This window comes from Sardina pilchardus, chromosome 9 (assembly GCF_963854185.1).
Source record: "Sardina pilchardus chromosome 9, fSarPil1.1, whole genome shotgun sequence".
Taxonomy (NCBI): domain Eukaryota; kingdom Metazoa; phylum Chordata; class Actinopteri; order Clupeiformes; family Clupeidae; genus Sardina; species Sardina pilchardus.
Genome location: NC_085002.1, coordinates 35,001,766 through 35,015,623, shown reverse-complemented (window position 1 = coordinate 35,015,623; position 13,858 = coordinate 35,001,766). Strand labels below are relative to the sequence as shown.

The following is a 13,858-nucleotide window of genomic DNA, read 5'->3' as shown; positions in this document are numbered from 1 at the left end:
TTTAAACAATCTACTCTGTCTCAGGCTTTAAGAGCACACCCTGGCTCTCTTAAGACTAGCCAGTTAAATTGATTACACCTGTATCTGTATCCACTACTCTCAGTAGAGCTGTGTCTCTCCATTCTACAAGAATATAAGGCACATTCCATCCAACTTTCTATCCATTCATCTTCTTCAGACCATTCACTCATCCACCCATTAAACTGTCTATCAACATCCATTAAACTCTCTGTCTATCAACATTAATTAGACTACATTCAACTTTTAAATTATTTACTCTGTCTCAGGCTTCAAGCATATACACTCTGGCTCTTAAATTATATTGATTACACCTGTATCAACTGTCAGTTTCTCTGGCTATAAGCATACAATCTCTCTGAAGACTACATATCCTGTTAACTGTTTCCTCTGTCCACAACTGTTTCAAAATAAAAGTCCTCACTGCAATAATACACCATTAAATCATTTAACCATTGAAACTACTCAACTATTTAACTGTTCAACCATTCCAACTGTCAGTTATCATCAACTATGCCTCCAGTCAACTACATGAAACCTCCATGTACCTAGGAACCAACATAGCAACCATTAAAATTAAGCGTTTATGACCGTTTCCATAGCAACCAACATGATTACACTGCAGTAACTTCTTGTTTCCTGATAGTGGCCACAATGAATACCCTTGCAACAAATGTTTAAAAATAAAATCCGCACTAGCAAGTTAGCTAGTTAGCATGGTTAGCATAGTTAGCATTTTTAGCATAACTGCTAGAAATGATTGGCTAAGTTAGCTAATCAACCTGGTTAGCATGTTTAGCATAGTTAGCATTTTTAGCATAACTGCAAAAAATCATCAACTAAGTTAGCTAATCAACCTGGTTAGCATTGTTAGCATATTTAACATTGTTAGCATAGTTAGCATTTTTAGCATTATTGCTAGAAATCATCAGTTAAGTTAGCTAATCAACCTGGTAAGCAATGTTAGTTTAAGTTAACATTGTTACCATAGTTAGCATTGCTAGCATAGTTAGCATTTTTAGCATAACTTTTAGAAATCATTAGCTAAGTTAGCTAATCAACCTGGTTAGAACTGTGAGCATAGTTAGCATAGTTAACATTTTTACCATAACTGCATGAAATCAGTAGCTAAGTTAACCAATCAACCTGGTTATCATTGTTACCATAGTTAACATTTTAACATGAATAGAAATCATTAGTTAAATTAGAACTGGAATGTTTCAGCTTTAAACTGTCTACCTTCACACTATCAACTCTCTGTAAACTATGCAACTACCATGTTTACCCTAGCTACACCTTAGTAACCATATCTACATTATCTATCTATTTTTGCATTTTCATGCACTGGTAATTCCTTGGAATTGCATTTCTAGTTATAAGAAGAAGAAGAAGAAGAAGAAGAAGAAGACAGAGGAAGAACAGTACAGTGCATTTTCATGCACTGTAATAAAAAAGAAATAAATAAAAATAAATAAATATATAGGGGTTGGGGAGCACAAATGGACATCAAGGAGCAACAGGGGCAAGGAAAAACTTTCTTGTTCTGCCCTAGGTTTCTTCCTGAACAAGGGAGTTTTTCCTTGCCCCTGTTGCTATCACTACAGAGCTTGCAGTATGCTACTGTATAGCCCAAAATTGCAAACAATGGATTAGCTAAGGGCCGTGAGCCCGAACGCTTTCCAAATAACATTTTTGTTGAACTAGGAGCAGTGGATTTTTGCAAAACAAATAACAGGCTCTAGGTTGAGGTAGAAGTGCAGGTTTTTTCTAAAACTGGCTGATTCATGTTGTTCTATCAGAGCATATTGTCGGTTTCAGTGAATATGATCAAAAACATCTTGCCTACCGAACCCTTAAACCCTATGAATCCTAAGCTGTTTTAAGGGCATTTTCACTACCTCTAGTTAGAAGCATTTATCCTGGTCACTGTAAGTGCCATTCACACATGTTACATATTGTTTTTTTCAGCACAGTCTAGGCTACCCAGATCTGCCACAATATCTTGTATAAATACTTGCATTGATTTGATTTAGATTTTTAAATAATGAAAATGTAAAAAGCATACTATACAAATTCTTACATTTTGACGTGTATCTCACCACAGCAAGCAGCTCAACATAACTTAAATGGTTGTGTAGGCCTGACTGTCATGAAAATGGCAATATAAGAACCATGGTGGAGGTATACTTTGGGGCTGAGAAATTTACAGAAATATGTGGTGTGTGCCTTCCAGAAATAAATGGCCATTTTTATTTAGTGATGAGAAATGACTTTTTTACACTTTTTGCGCTCCATATTTGTGACACTAGCTGATCTGACCTGACTTGTTGCATGGTAGCGCACATGACGTGCACAGATGATGATTCTCTATAATATTTTTCTACTGCATTGGAATGAACAAAGTAAAGGCAAAAAAGTGTTTATTTGTCAAACAAATATGGATGTAATATGAGTCTTGAATTGGATACCATACAGGAGTTTGCTAGGATCTCAAAACCGTATTATGAACGTGACTTGCCATAGAGAAACACGTTGGATTATGAACATACCGGTAGGCTATTATGCAACACAAAAACATGGGGTGAGTGGAGCTAAATGAAGTTATTATTTTGCTGTCACTTCGCCTATTTTATGGCCTAGAAGGTTGTATTTGGTATCTGTGGATAGCTCTAACTCTCCTCTTTCATCTGACATGCGTGATAGCGGTTTCATGAGTAAATCAAACGAGAGTCATGGTAGCCGAAGTTATATGACATTATGATTTGTTTGTCACTTTGTCTGTTTTTACAACACAAAAGGATCGATGTTTTTGGTATCAATGGAAAGCTCTGTTTCTCTGTTTTTATATGCTTGTTGTGTCTGTGCGATGTCGGGTGCGTGAGTAATTCAAGCAAGAGTGCTTGATGCCTGGGTGAACGCAGAGCAATATAGACTGTAAATATGATATACTTTGATTTAACTTCATGATTTTATTTTATTTTTATACTTGATCGTACAGACAAGTGTCTAGTCTCGTTGGAAAGCCCCGGTTCTGCTCTTTCGTGCAGTATTCGTCTCATCTCGCTGTGACAAATAATCGCGGAGCAATGTAACAGGGAATAATGGGTGTGTTTTTTGACACACTTTGCGTCCGTCGGGCTCATAGGGTTAATGAATGCTTCATAGTTTATAGTTATTGTGAAGTTTTACCAGTTTTCAGATTACTTTCACTATAGTGTTTTCTTTTGATGATAGAACATACCTCTGATGCCTGTTGGATTTATCATCTGTGAGGGGGCAGAGTGAGTAGAACTGAGGCTGGAATAGGATGGGCTGGGCTGCAATGAAGAACAGAAACACCATGGGCAAGTTGTAAACACAAACCTACATAAAAGTTGCACACTATATACAGACCCACATCACATTAAATTACAGCCAAAAAGTTGGGACACTGTAAAAAACAATTTCGGAAATACTCTATATGTTAATTTTGAATTTAATGTCAGCAACATATTTCAAAAAAGTAAAATCTTAATCACAATGGTAGGTAGGACATACAAGCTGGGGATTACATGACAAGTATCATGGGGGGTGGGGTAATTTTTTTTCTTTTTCAACACGCTCTTTTGTTTTCCAACCGTGCCTCTCTCTGATTGCGAGGACGGTAACGTGGTGGAGCCTTTGTCTAATACCAATGGGTATGTTAGACATGGTCGAAGTGTCCATAGGAGAGCTAGGGGCAACGTAGAAGCAGGGTGGGGAGTCGCAATGAGCATGAGAATAGGCAGAGCCATGCTAATTCTCTCCACTCGGCATGCAGGCGTTACTTGTGTTACTGTCATAACACATAATGTTGAGACCTGCCCAGAAAAACGTTGATTCTAATAATGGCCCCGGCCTCTTTTGGAGACCGGCCTTTATTTACTTCCGCCGACAGCGAGACCGGCCAGTGCTAGAGACCCGGCCGGTATTGGAATACAGGCCAATATTAGGGGATTTACAGTATGTTTCTTCCATTGAGGAGAACTGAAGACAAGATATCCAAATGAATATTAAAATTACCAATAATTGACATGTATCCCTTAGAACAAATCTCCTGCACCGAGTCGGGTACCCTGCAAATTTTACTGTATTTATCTATTTATCTATTTATCTTTTTATTGTGCAAACAAGAAGTTACAAGGACAAAAAAATTAACAAGAATACAATCAAGAAAAATACAAGCGAGAAGTTATAAGGACAAAATAAGCGGGGATGCCGGGCCCGAGCACCTGCGGTGCGGACCTGTGACATTTCGGAATCTAACAAAGCAACATGTGCGTGTTGGTGGGCATGTGCATGAGCAACCCACATGCCCACCAGATTTGGTCAATTTTCGTGAATGTGTGTCAACCACAACAGACAACTCGCTAGGTGGCGCTATAGAATCCCTTAGCCACACCCTATGCCAGAGCTCTGTCTCTGACTAACGATAGCAATGACGCACAAGCCCACCAAATTTGGTTCATTTTCGTGAATGTATGTGTCAATCTCAACAAACAATGCACTAAGTGGCGCTATAGAATCCTTAAGCTACACCCTAGGCCAGAGCTCTGTCTCTGACTAGCGATAGCAATAACACTCAAGCCCACCAAATTTGGTTCATTTTCTTCAATGTATGTGTCAACCATAACAGACAATGTGCTAGGTGGCGTTTAGAGTCCCTAAGCCACACTCTAGGCCAAAGCTCTGTCTCTGACTAGCAGTAGCAATAACACACAAGCCCACCAAATTTGGTTCATTTTCGTGAATGTATGTATCAACCACAACAGACAACGTGCTGCTAGGTGGCGCTATAGAGTCCCGAAGCCACACCTAAGGAGAGCTCTGTCCAAATACATCCAATATATAACCTTTTTTCTGCCTATAACATTAACTTCCTGTTTCTTTAACTCATTCACTGCCATTGACATCTTTAAACGTCAATTTAGACACATACGTTGACTGCCATTGACGTCTATAGACGTCAATTGCCTTTTTCAATGGGGAGGGCTCCTGGGTGGGCTTGGGAACGATCTGGCAGAGTTTCAGGCTTGTAAACAGACTGTACTAGCCAGGGTGGGAATTTCGTCATTTTAGGGGCAAGGCCATTTGGCCTTCACCTTCTTTTTTTTTTTAGGGGCACCAAGGCCACATGATAGGGCACAAAGGCCACTGAGTAAAATTCGATGGTTTTACATTTCAGGGTTATCTCGACACAAATACATAGACCCGCTAGCCGCTGTAGGCTTTGAGAAACACTAACACAGCCTCAAACATGAGCAGTGAAAGCATGCATTCAATGAAAGCTCATACCACCACTTAATTGTATGCCTCTATGTTTAATCACATCGAATTGGCTAGCATTTCCTCCTGATTGCAGAAACGTTTGCTTTCTTTTTCTGTCGGTCCGCGATTGCGTGATCAATTGCGCAGCAAATTATCAGGTGAAGCACCGTACCTAATTTCACTCAAAGAGAGTTCTGTATCAGTTCAATACGGAACAAGACTTTTACGTGTCAAATACGGGACGATTCCGTATTATACTGAATGGTTGGCAACCCTAAGTCAGGGGCATAAAGGCCACTGTGGCCTTATGATGGGGTTTTTTTCACGGGGCATCAAGGCCAAAGTGTAGGGCAACGGAGGCCATGGCCTCATGGCCTTGGTATAATTCCCACCCTGGTACTAGCGATCCCAACCGCTAGATGACAGCAGTGCCATTTGGATGATTAGTATCTGCCTATAGTGCACATGCAGAGACAGCATGCAGCATGCAACAAGCAAAGACACTGAAGATCGACCACAGTGGATCTAGTTTGCACGCGATGCAGGGAATAAATATGCTTACTTGTTACATCAAGGATGGAAAACACGTGAACGGTATGATCCATTTACATTGGATATTGCTATATAGACTAACAACAACTTGGCTAGTGCTAGCTTGCTAAGTCTACCGTCCTGTTCAGAGTCTTTAGCGACCATCAGAGTCCCTAGCAACCTTGACGAGACTGACGAGATAACAGTGCAATCGTGGTAGACATACTCCTGAATCGCTAACGTTAAAAAGTTGATTTTCACAAAAATATCGTTTTCTCCATGTTTTGGTCAAAAACAGGTGTTTTTAGCAAAACTAACCCATGTTCTACTGACGATTACTAAAGAACGGAAAACGATAGAAACAAACCGTTTTTTTCCTGGTGAAAGAAGAGAGTCTACTCTTTCATTTGGTACCTTCGGTGTTTACATAGTCATAAAGCTCACCGTTCGGTGGATCTTGGAAAAACAGTCAAAATGCTGTAAAACGTCTGGCAGTATGGAGCGCTCTGCACTGAAAATCGCTGGCAGCCAATGAGTTAATAAGACACCATAATTCAAACCTTTGCCATTTCAATATACTTCAGAAATTCAAAAATCTGTTTGCAATTCCTCTTGGGCAACCCCTCAAGATCATTTTACTGCGGTCTAGGACAAGTGTTTCAAAATACGTGATGTGCAAAAATCATAATCATAGTCATAACTCAAATTATTTTAATATTAACTATATGGTTTACATGTAAAAGTTGTTCAGATTAATACAACATGCCCACAAAATCTGGTCCATATTCGTGAATGTATGTGTCAACCACAACAGACAACACGCTAGGTGGCGATATAGAGTCCCTGAGCCACACCCTAGGCCAAACCTCTATCTCTGAGTATCAAGTGCAATTCTATATATGACTGCTAAATTACAAGATGATGAAAAAAGGCAAAAAGGCTGTAGGACAGGTAAGACGGAAAAAACTATGATAAATATAGCCGCAAGAGGCGATGGCGGGCCCGAGCACCTGCGGTGCGGACCCGTGACATTTGCGGAATCTAACAAAGCAACACGTACTTGTTGGTGGGCATGTGCGTGAGCAACACAAATGCCCACCAAATTTGGTTAATTTTCATCAATGTCTGTGTCAACCACAACAGACAACAAACTAGGTGGCGCTATAGAGTCCTAAAGCCACACACAAGGCCAAAGCTCTGTCTCTGACTAGTGGCAGCAATAACACACAAGCGTACCTAATTGTCGTGTATGTATGTGTCAACAATAATAGACAATGTGCTAGGTGGCGCTATAGAGTCCCTAAGCCTCACCCTAGGCCAGAGCTCTATCCCTGACAAGCAGTAGTAATAGCACACATACCCACCAAATGTGGTTCATTTTCGTGAATGTATCAACCACAACAGACAATGCGCTAGGTGGCGCTATAGAGTCCCTAAGCCACACCCTAGGCCAGAGCTCTGTTTCTGACTTGTGCAGTAATAACACACAAGCTCACCAAATTTGATTCATTTTCGTGAATGTATATGTCAACCACAACAGGTAACACACTAGGTGGCGCTATAGAGTCCCTAAGCCACACCCTCGGCCAGAGCTCTGTCTCTGAATAGCTATAGCAAAACACATGCCGGCCAAATTTGGTTCATTTTCGTGAATGTACGTATCAACCACAACAGACAATGTGCTAGGTGGCGCTATAGAGTCCCTAAGCCACACCCGAGGCCAGGGGCCGTATTACAGAAAAATATCCTAAGTGCTTGTCCTAACTTAAGTTAAGTTTCAAAGATATGAAAAATCCTATCTTCCTTTTACAGAAGCAGTTCCTAAACTCATGGCTGTGTCCTATCTCATCTCAGACCTCCTATCTTATCTTAACTTAAGAATTCCTAACTGTAACTGTCAATCAGATTTTTAAATCGGCAATCGTCCTGTCATGCCTGTTTCTATGCTTAGAACGTAAACAAGACTGCTTGTATCTATGATTATAATGTCAGGTTGCAAAGATGGTGTTCTAAAGAATCTTTGACAGTTCGTTGCTCAAGATGGACAAACCATAATATCAGAGAGAAAATAGGCTAGGAAGGAGCAATACTACCGTACTCGTACTAATATCGTGTAATGGTGAAGGGAAATGAAAATTGAGCGGAAGCTTACATATGGCTATGCCAGGCTAAGCAATAGGCTATAAAAGACAGAAAGAAAGAGAGTGATATTGATTAATTTGATGTGCTGAATAAAAATATGAAATACAAAAATATATTAATGAATAATAAGAATACATAATAGTATATTATTCTATAATTATAATTGATAGGCCTATTTATTTGTTGTTTATAAATGTTTGATAAGACATAGCTTATACATTTTATTTTTCTTGTTTTCACTTAATTATCCTATTTAGTGAAATATGATTTATTGTGTCCAAAACAGTCATGTTCCTCATCTTATCATAGGCAACCCAACAGGCCTGTTGCAGTTTGGCAGTTATTTTGCAGTTAGGACAGGGCCTGTGCCATCCTAAGTTATGATTCCTAAGTTAAGAAATTCTTGAGTTAGGATGGTTCTGTTATGGCCAAATTCCTATAAGATAAGATTTTGTCCTAAATGCAGTTAAGACAGTTGCTTCTGTAATACCAAAGATCCTAAATGCCATCCTAAACTGAGATAAGATAGGATTTTGAAGTTAGGAAGTTTCTGTAATACGGTCCCAGAGCTCTGTCTTTATCTAGCGGCAGCAATAACACACAAGCCCACCACATTTGGTTCATTGTTAAGTTAATTATGGTAACACTTTATTTTAATGTGTCGCTGTAACAGTGTACCTACCTAATTAGGCATAGTGGTACAACCTGTATAACAACATGTACTAGCATGTACTAGCATTGTACTTGCATGTATTTGTGGGTACCTACATATAGTTGTTACATTGTAATACTGAGTGCTTTAACAAAACTGCCAATTTGCCTACATTTTTCAAAGGGAGGCAAAGGGTGACCAGATTTACCCCATCCAGCAGGTCTCAGGTCAGCCCTTTGCCTTCGATGAAAAATGTTGGCAAAGTTTTGTAAAAGCTATTACAATGTAACAACTATATGTAGGTACCCACAAACACATAATGCTAACATGTTGTTAAACAGGTTGTACCACTGTGCCTAATTAGGTAGGGACACTGTAACAGTGACACGTAAGGGATAATCAACGATGCACCGTGCGTTTATAGGAAAATAAGGCATGTTCGAAGTGGTAAAAAGGTCCCGACGCCGCAGGCGGAGTGGCCTTTACACTTCGATAAGTGCATTATTTTCCTGTAAACGCACGGCGCGTCGTTGATTATCCCGCTTATACCACTGCTACTATAATTTTCGTTTATATTGCCGCTGTCTTAGATACAACGTTGCTGTTTTTACCATCACATTCACATTGGCGAATTAATATTCAAGTGTAATAAGCCCAAAAGAAGGGACCAACTTCATAGCCGTGCAGTATATCGAATAATAATGCACGTTCCAAATAGCGCTTTTATTTAATCAGTTAAACAAAAAAAAAATCCTTTCTAAGGCCTGTACCTTGACGCTGGTGAGGGGGCTTTTCACTAAACCAGGCCTTGTAATTGTCAAGTGTAGAACATCATTGAAGCTATGCTGTAATATCTTAACCCAGTTTGTGTGCCTTAATTCATTTAAGTACTTTTACTTTATGCATGGTGTGGTTTCATACATTCGCCTGTGTGGTTTATACTTTCATTCATTACATTTTGTACAGTGTGAAGAAATGGCATTTGGCTTCATCTGATTGAGCAATGTGTGTTTGAGCACTATGTGATACGGATTTGCTCTAGACATTCTATATCTGCCACTTTACAATTAGGGCTGCCCGAGACACACCCCGCTTCGCCCAGAATTGGCGGTGTGGGGCTTGCGTTTGTTCTGTTTACCAAAAAAAACAGGTGCAGTGGAAGTAGGGAAAATGAAGAGAAGGTGAAATGGACTGAGAGGGCACAGACGCAGGGGAGAGAGTAGCGGCAGAAACCGGGAGAAAGCATGCTTGGTAGATAAGAATCTGTGAGGACTCTGGACTGGTGCGATGGCTTGCACGTGGACAAAGCAGCGACCGAGCGCACACCAATGTGAGAGACACAGATGGAACAGGAAAGGTCGGGCCAGCCAGACACGGAACTTTATGCAACGCTTATCAGAGCTGAGTTAAGTTAAGTGGTCCTGTCTGTATGCATGTGTGTGAGTGAGATCTGGAACTCTTGGGGCTTTACCCTTGGGACTGCATGGTATCAGCTCAATATAACTGGACTGTACTCGCTATTTTTGTTTTTCCATTAGCAAAAACTGGTACCTGGTACTATTTTTGGTAACGCCTCCGTTGAGGTTCCAAGGGAGCTGAGCCAGTACCAAAAGGTGACGTTAATGTTGACAGCCAAGTTGAGCTGATACCATGCAATGGAAAAGCCCCGTCTGTGTGTTAACAACTGACTGAGGTTTTTTTCTGGTCTTTTAACAGTGGTGAAGCCATTTAAACGAGAGCGGTGTAGAAGGCTACCAGGCGTCAGCGACAGAGTACGATGACTTCACTTAATCCACCTCCCATTGTCTCTGCTGCCGTCACTAGGTGCACTCGCATTTGTTGGTCCCGGACTCTATATTTGTGGACTGTTTTTATAACTCTCCTCGTCACATTCCACACTGTTTTGAGATTCTCATCTACGGATAGGCTAATGAAGTATGACTGAATGTTGATTAAGTGCACATTGTCTATTTTGATCTGAATGACAGATCCTGTGAGTTTATACTATCGCTATTTTTTACTGCTTATTTATTACAGTGTTTGTGTACTTTATTGAACTTGTTAATCTGCCTTAATCAGTGGTCTACCTTCTCTTAGCAGTGGAGAACTTTAATGCTGGTAGTTTAGGACCTCACACGAGGTGTGACATTATCTGTAGTCTACGGAGTCTCTTAACTTGCACACACGCACACGTACAGTAAATGCCAGAGGCCGGCTCTCTTGTCTTTGGACCATATATGAAGAGGAATCCCTGAAGAGTTTCATCAGCAGATGAGGTCCAGACAACCCAGTGCAGCTGTACTGCTCTGACAACCTCACTCACCTGATACTCATTTACAGTACCATGCTCTTTCCTCTCTATCCTTCCTACCACTTTCCTCTCCACTTCCCTTTCTTCCCCATACCTCCTGCACAACGTCCACCACACTTTGACTAGTACTTAACTTGTAGGCATTCCTATCCTCGAATTGACATATGCAGTGGTAATTGCTTACAGTAGTGTCATTTATTTAACATTTAGACACTAACTTAAATGTTATTCAGTGGCCTATTAACTCTTGTCTTTTGTAACTCTATGAATGCTCCATTATAGCCACATCAAAGGGTGGGTTTTTCATTATTTGTTAACACTAGGAGGTCCGGGGCCTTTTTGAGGCACTTTGAAGCAGTCTGCTATACCTTGAGATTTTTTAGTTTTTCATCTAACTAAAAACACCAATGCAAAAGTGGCATATGGTTATATTCCAGAGGTCCTCCACAATAGTTATATGAGAGTAAAGTGGATGTAATGAAATCCCTCTTAGTTATACTTCAGTGTAAACACAACTATTTAAAAAACGATTGTCAAAGGTAAAAAAAACACTGTACATCTAGCTAAGACTTTTGAAGTTTGTACTTTGAAAACAACGGTGTTGTCTTCATATAAGTAAAAAGAACATTCAAAAATGTCTTTATTATTATTATTATTATTATTTCGTTATGCTCAAAAGGAACAACAAATTTGTTTCCTTTGCCAGATACAAAGCTAGGCTACTGTTGCAACCAAAATAACACCGAAATGAAAATCGTCTTCAATGTTGGTTTGGCTACTTGGTATGGCAGAGTTAACTGTTGCATAGGAGCTTGACATTTCCGACGATTTCCACCGGGGCTACTTCACAGATGCAAGGTAAAGATAGGGTATTTAAACGTTACTAAGAGAAACAGACACGTTTATTTTAGTGTTTATTTATTTATTTGTTTCCGAAAATAAACGAAGGACTTGACGGTCACATTTTAGCCACCTAGACTGTACTGACGTTGCAATTTCTTTGCCAGAGATTACGATGTTATGACAAGGTGACGGTAGCGTTCTTGTACAACTGTTATAGACCTGTGTTTGCGTTAATGTAGGCGCATAGGTTATCGCTGCATTTGTTGTCCACCCGACTGCAATTCAATGTCTATTTTTGTATGTTTTCCCATTCAAATGGAAGGCCTACAACTACTAGGCCTAAGTATTGTTACGTATTCTGGAACACTATATCGAACAGCTGATTAGAACGGTATTGTCACGTCATCCGGAACTTTTTCCCTGGCCGGAACAGATTTACTGTAACACAGCCACTTCAGTGGCCGCACCTCGGTGCTCGGGCCCTAATAATAATAATATATATAGCCACAAGTGGCGATGGCGGGCCCGAGCACCTGCAGTGCGGACCTGTGACATTTGTAGGTCTAATTGCGGTTTACGAAAAAATCAACAGAAAGGGCTATACTTTAGTCAAATGAAAAAAAAATCCCATTTGTTCCAAGATGATAAAATTTAAAATCCACATTAGTTTAAGCCTCTACCACTTTCATTTTCAAACAACGCATGCGATCTCCTGCAGTTCAAAATGATTCCCGAGGAGTTGAAAAGAAAACTAGCAAGTAGAGAGTACAAAGTTGTGGATAATACCTAGACTAAACTTAAGTCTGACGTGTGGAAGCATTTCAGAGTTATCTCAGATAACGAAAACAACATTGTTGAAGGCTTCACTGCCTGTAAGACAGTCTGAAGGTGTTTGTGTATGATAGCCGCAAATGTGGAACTTTGTCGCTGAAGAAGCATACGGAAAAGCCAGATCTTGGGCTGCAGTCAGAAGCTATGAAGAAGTCGGCTCGTAGCCGCTCCAGAAGAAAGAGGGTAAGATTGTTCAGTTTGGTCAATGTGACTATTTCAGACTATTTCCATGGTTCATGTCAATACGCAGTGCATTGCGCAGTACTTATTGCCTTCATCGATTGTTTTTACAGCTGCTTGACGTGAGATGAGGTGTCCTTGCCATGGACAAGATGGTTGCATGGCAGCGGGCTACCGTAGACCTGGTGTCGGATGAGGAAGATGGTGTGGTGGATGGGGTGTCTGGGTGGATCGTTCAGCCACCGACGTTCCGTAGCTCAGCAAACTCTGTGCTACACTGCAGGCAAGGCTTGAGGCAGATCCAAAGTACAAGGCAACCCACCACAGACGTCTGCATGTCGGTCCGATGTCGCCTGCTCCCCACAGCCCCGAGACTGCAAGCAGACACGCAGAGCTGCACTAAAATGCGGAGCATTTTTGCTTTTATTCACTTTTGTATCTTGCACTCTCTTGCACAAGGCTTATCCTACTTATCAGCCATTTTGTTTATTTTTAATGTCTTGTATTCACTTATTTTGAAAATAAAGCTCTTTGATACAATGTTCCTGGCTAATTTTCCTTCCTCAATACATTTGTGTCATTGATAGGATAACAATGACATGAATATGACATGAATAGCATATCATCATCATATAGCTATTGGGTTGTGGTTATGATGACCCAGGGTAACTGGTAGTGGCATATCTGCCAACCAATCATGAAAAATCTTTGGTTTAAAAAGTAGTGTTTTCATCCAATACTGAGTGAGGAGATTCGAGGCAAGCCAGGCAATTCTTGGACAAGCCAGGCAATTCTCTAGCCTGGCTAGCGCCTACCACATCTCAAATGAGACGTGGTCTGGCAACCAGACGTTCATTTTCTCGTATTTGAAAAAATGCCCAGATCCGTTCATTGGGCGCCACAGATGTCCATCATATGCGTCTGTGCATAGCCCATCATGGTCTTGCTTTCTCCCCTGTTCTGTGATTGGTCACCAACATTAGGTGAAAATTTGGGTGTTAGTTTCCAGACTGCCTTAGCAGCGTGAATGAAATCACCACGCAAGGCAGGATGGGAACAATTCT

At 40.5% G+C, this 13,858-nt stretch overlaps 1 protein-coding gene across 1 annotated transcript in view; it reads right to left on the bottom strand.

Annotated features, from left to right (window-relative positions):
- The window catches only part of dock3 (dedicator of cytokinesis 3), a 597,933-nt gene that overhangs the window by 72,817 nt on the left and 511,258 nt on the right, over window positions 1–13,858 (bottom strand). Inside the window, exon 49 of the mRNA XM_062544851.1 lies at window positions 3,260–3,335. Within this exon, the coding sequence (XP_062400835.1) occupies window positions 3,260–3,335 (76 nt within the window). The remainder of the gene's footprint in view (window positions 1–3,259; window positions 3,336–13,858) is intronic.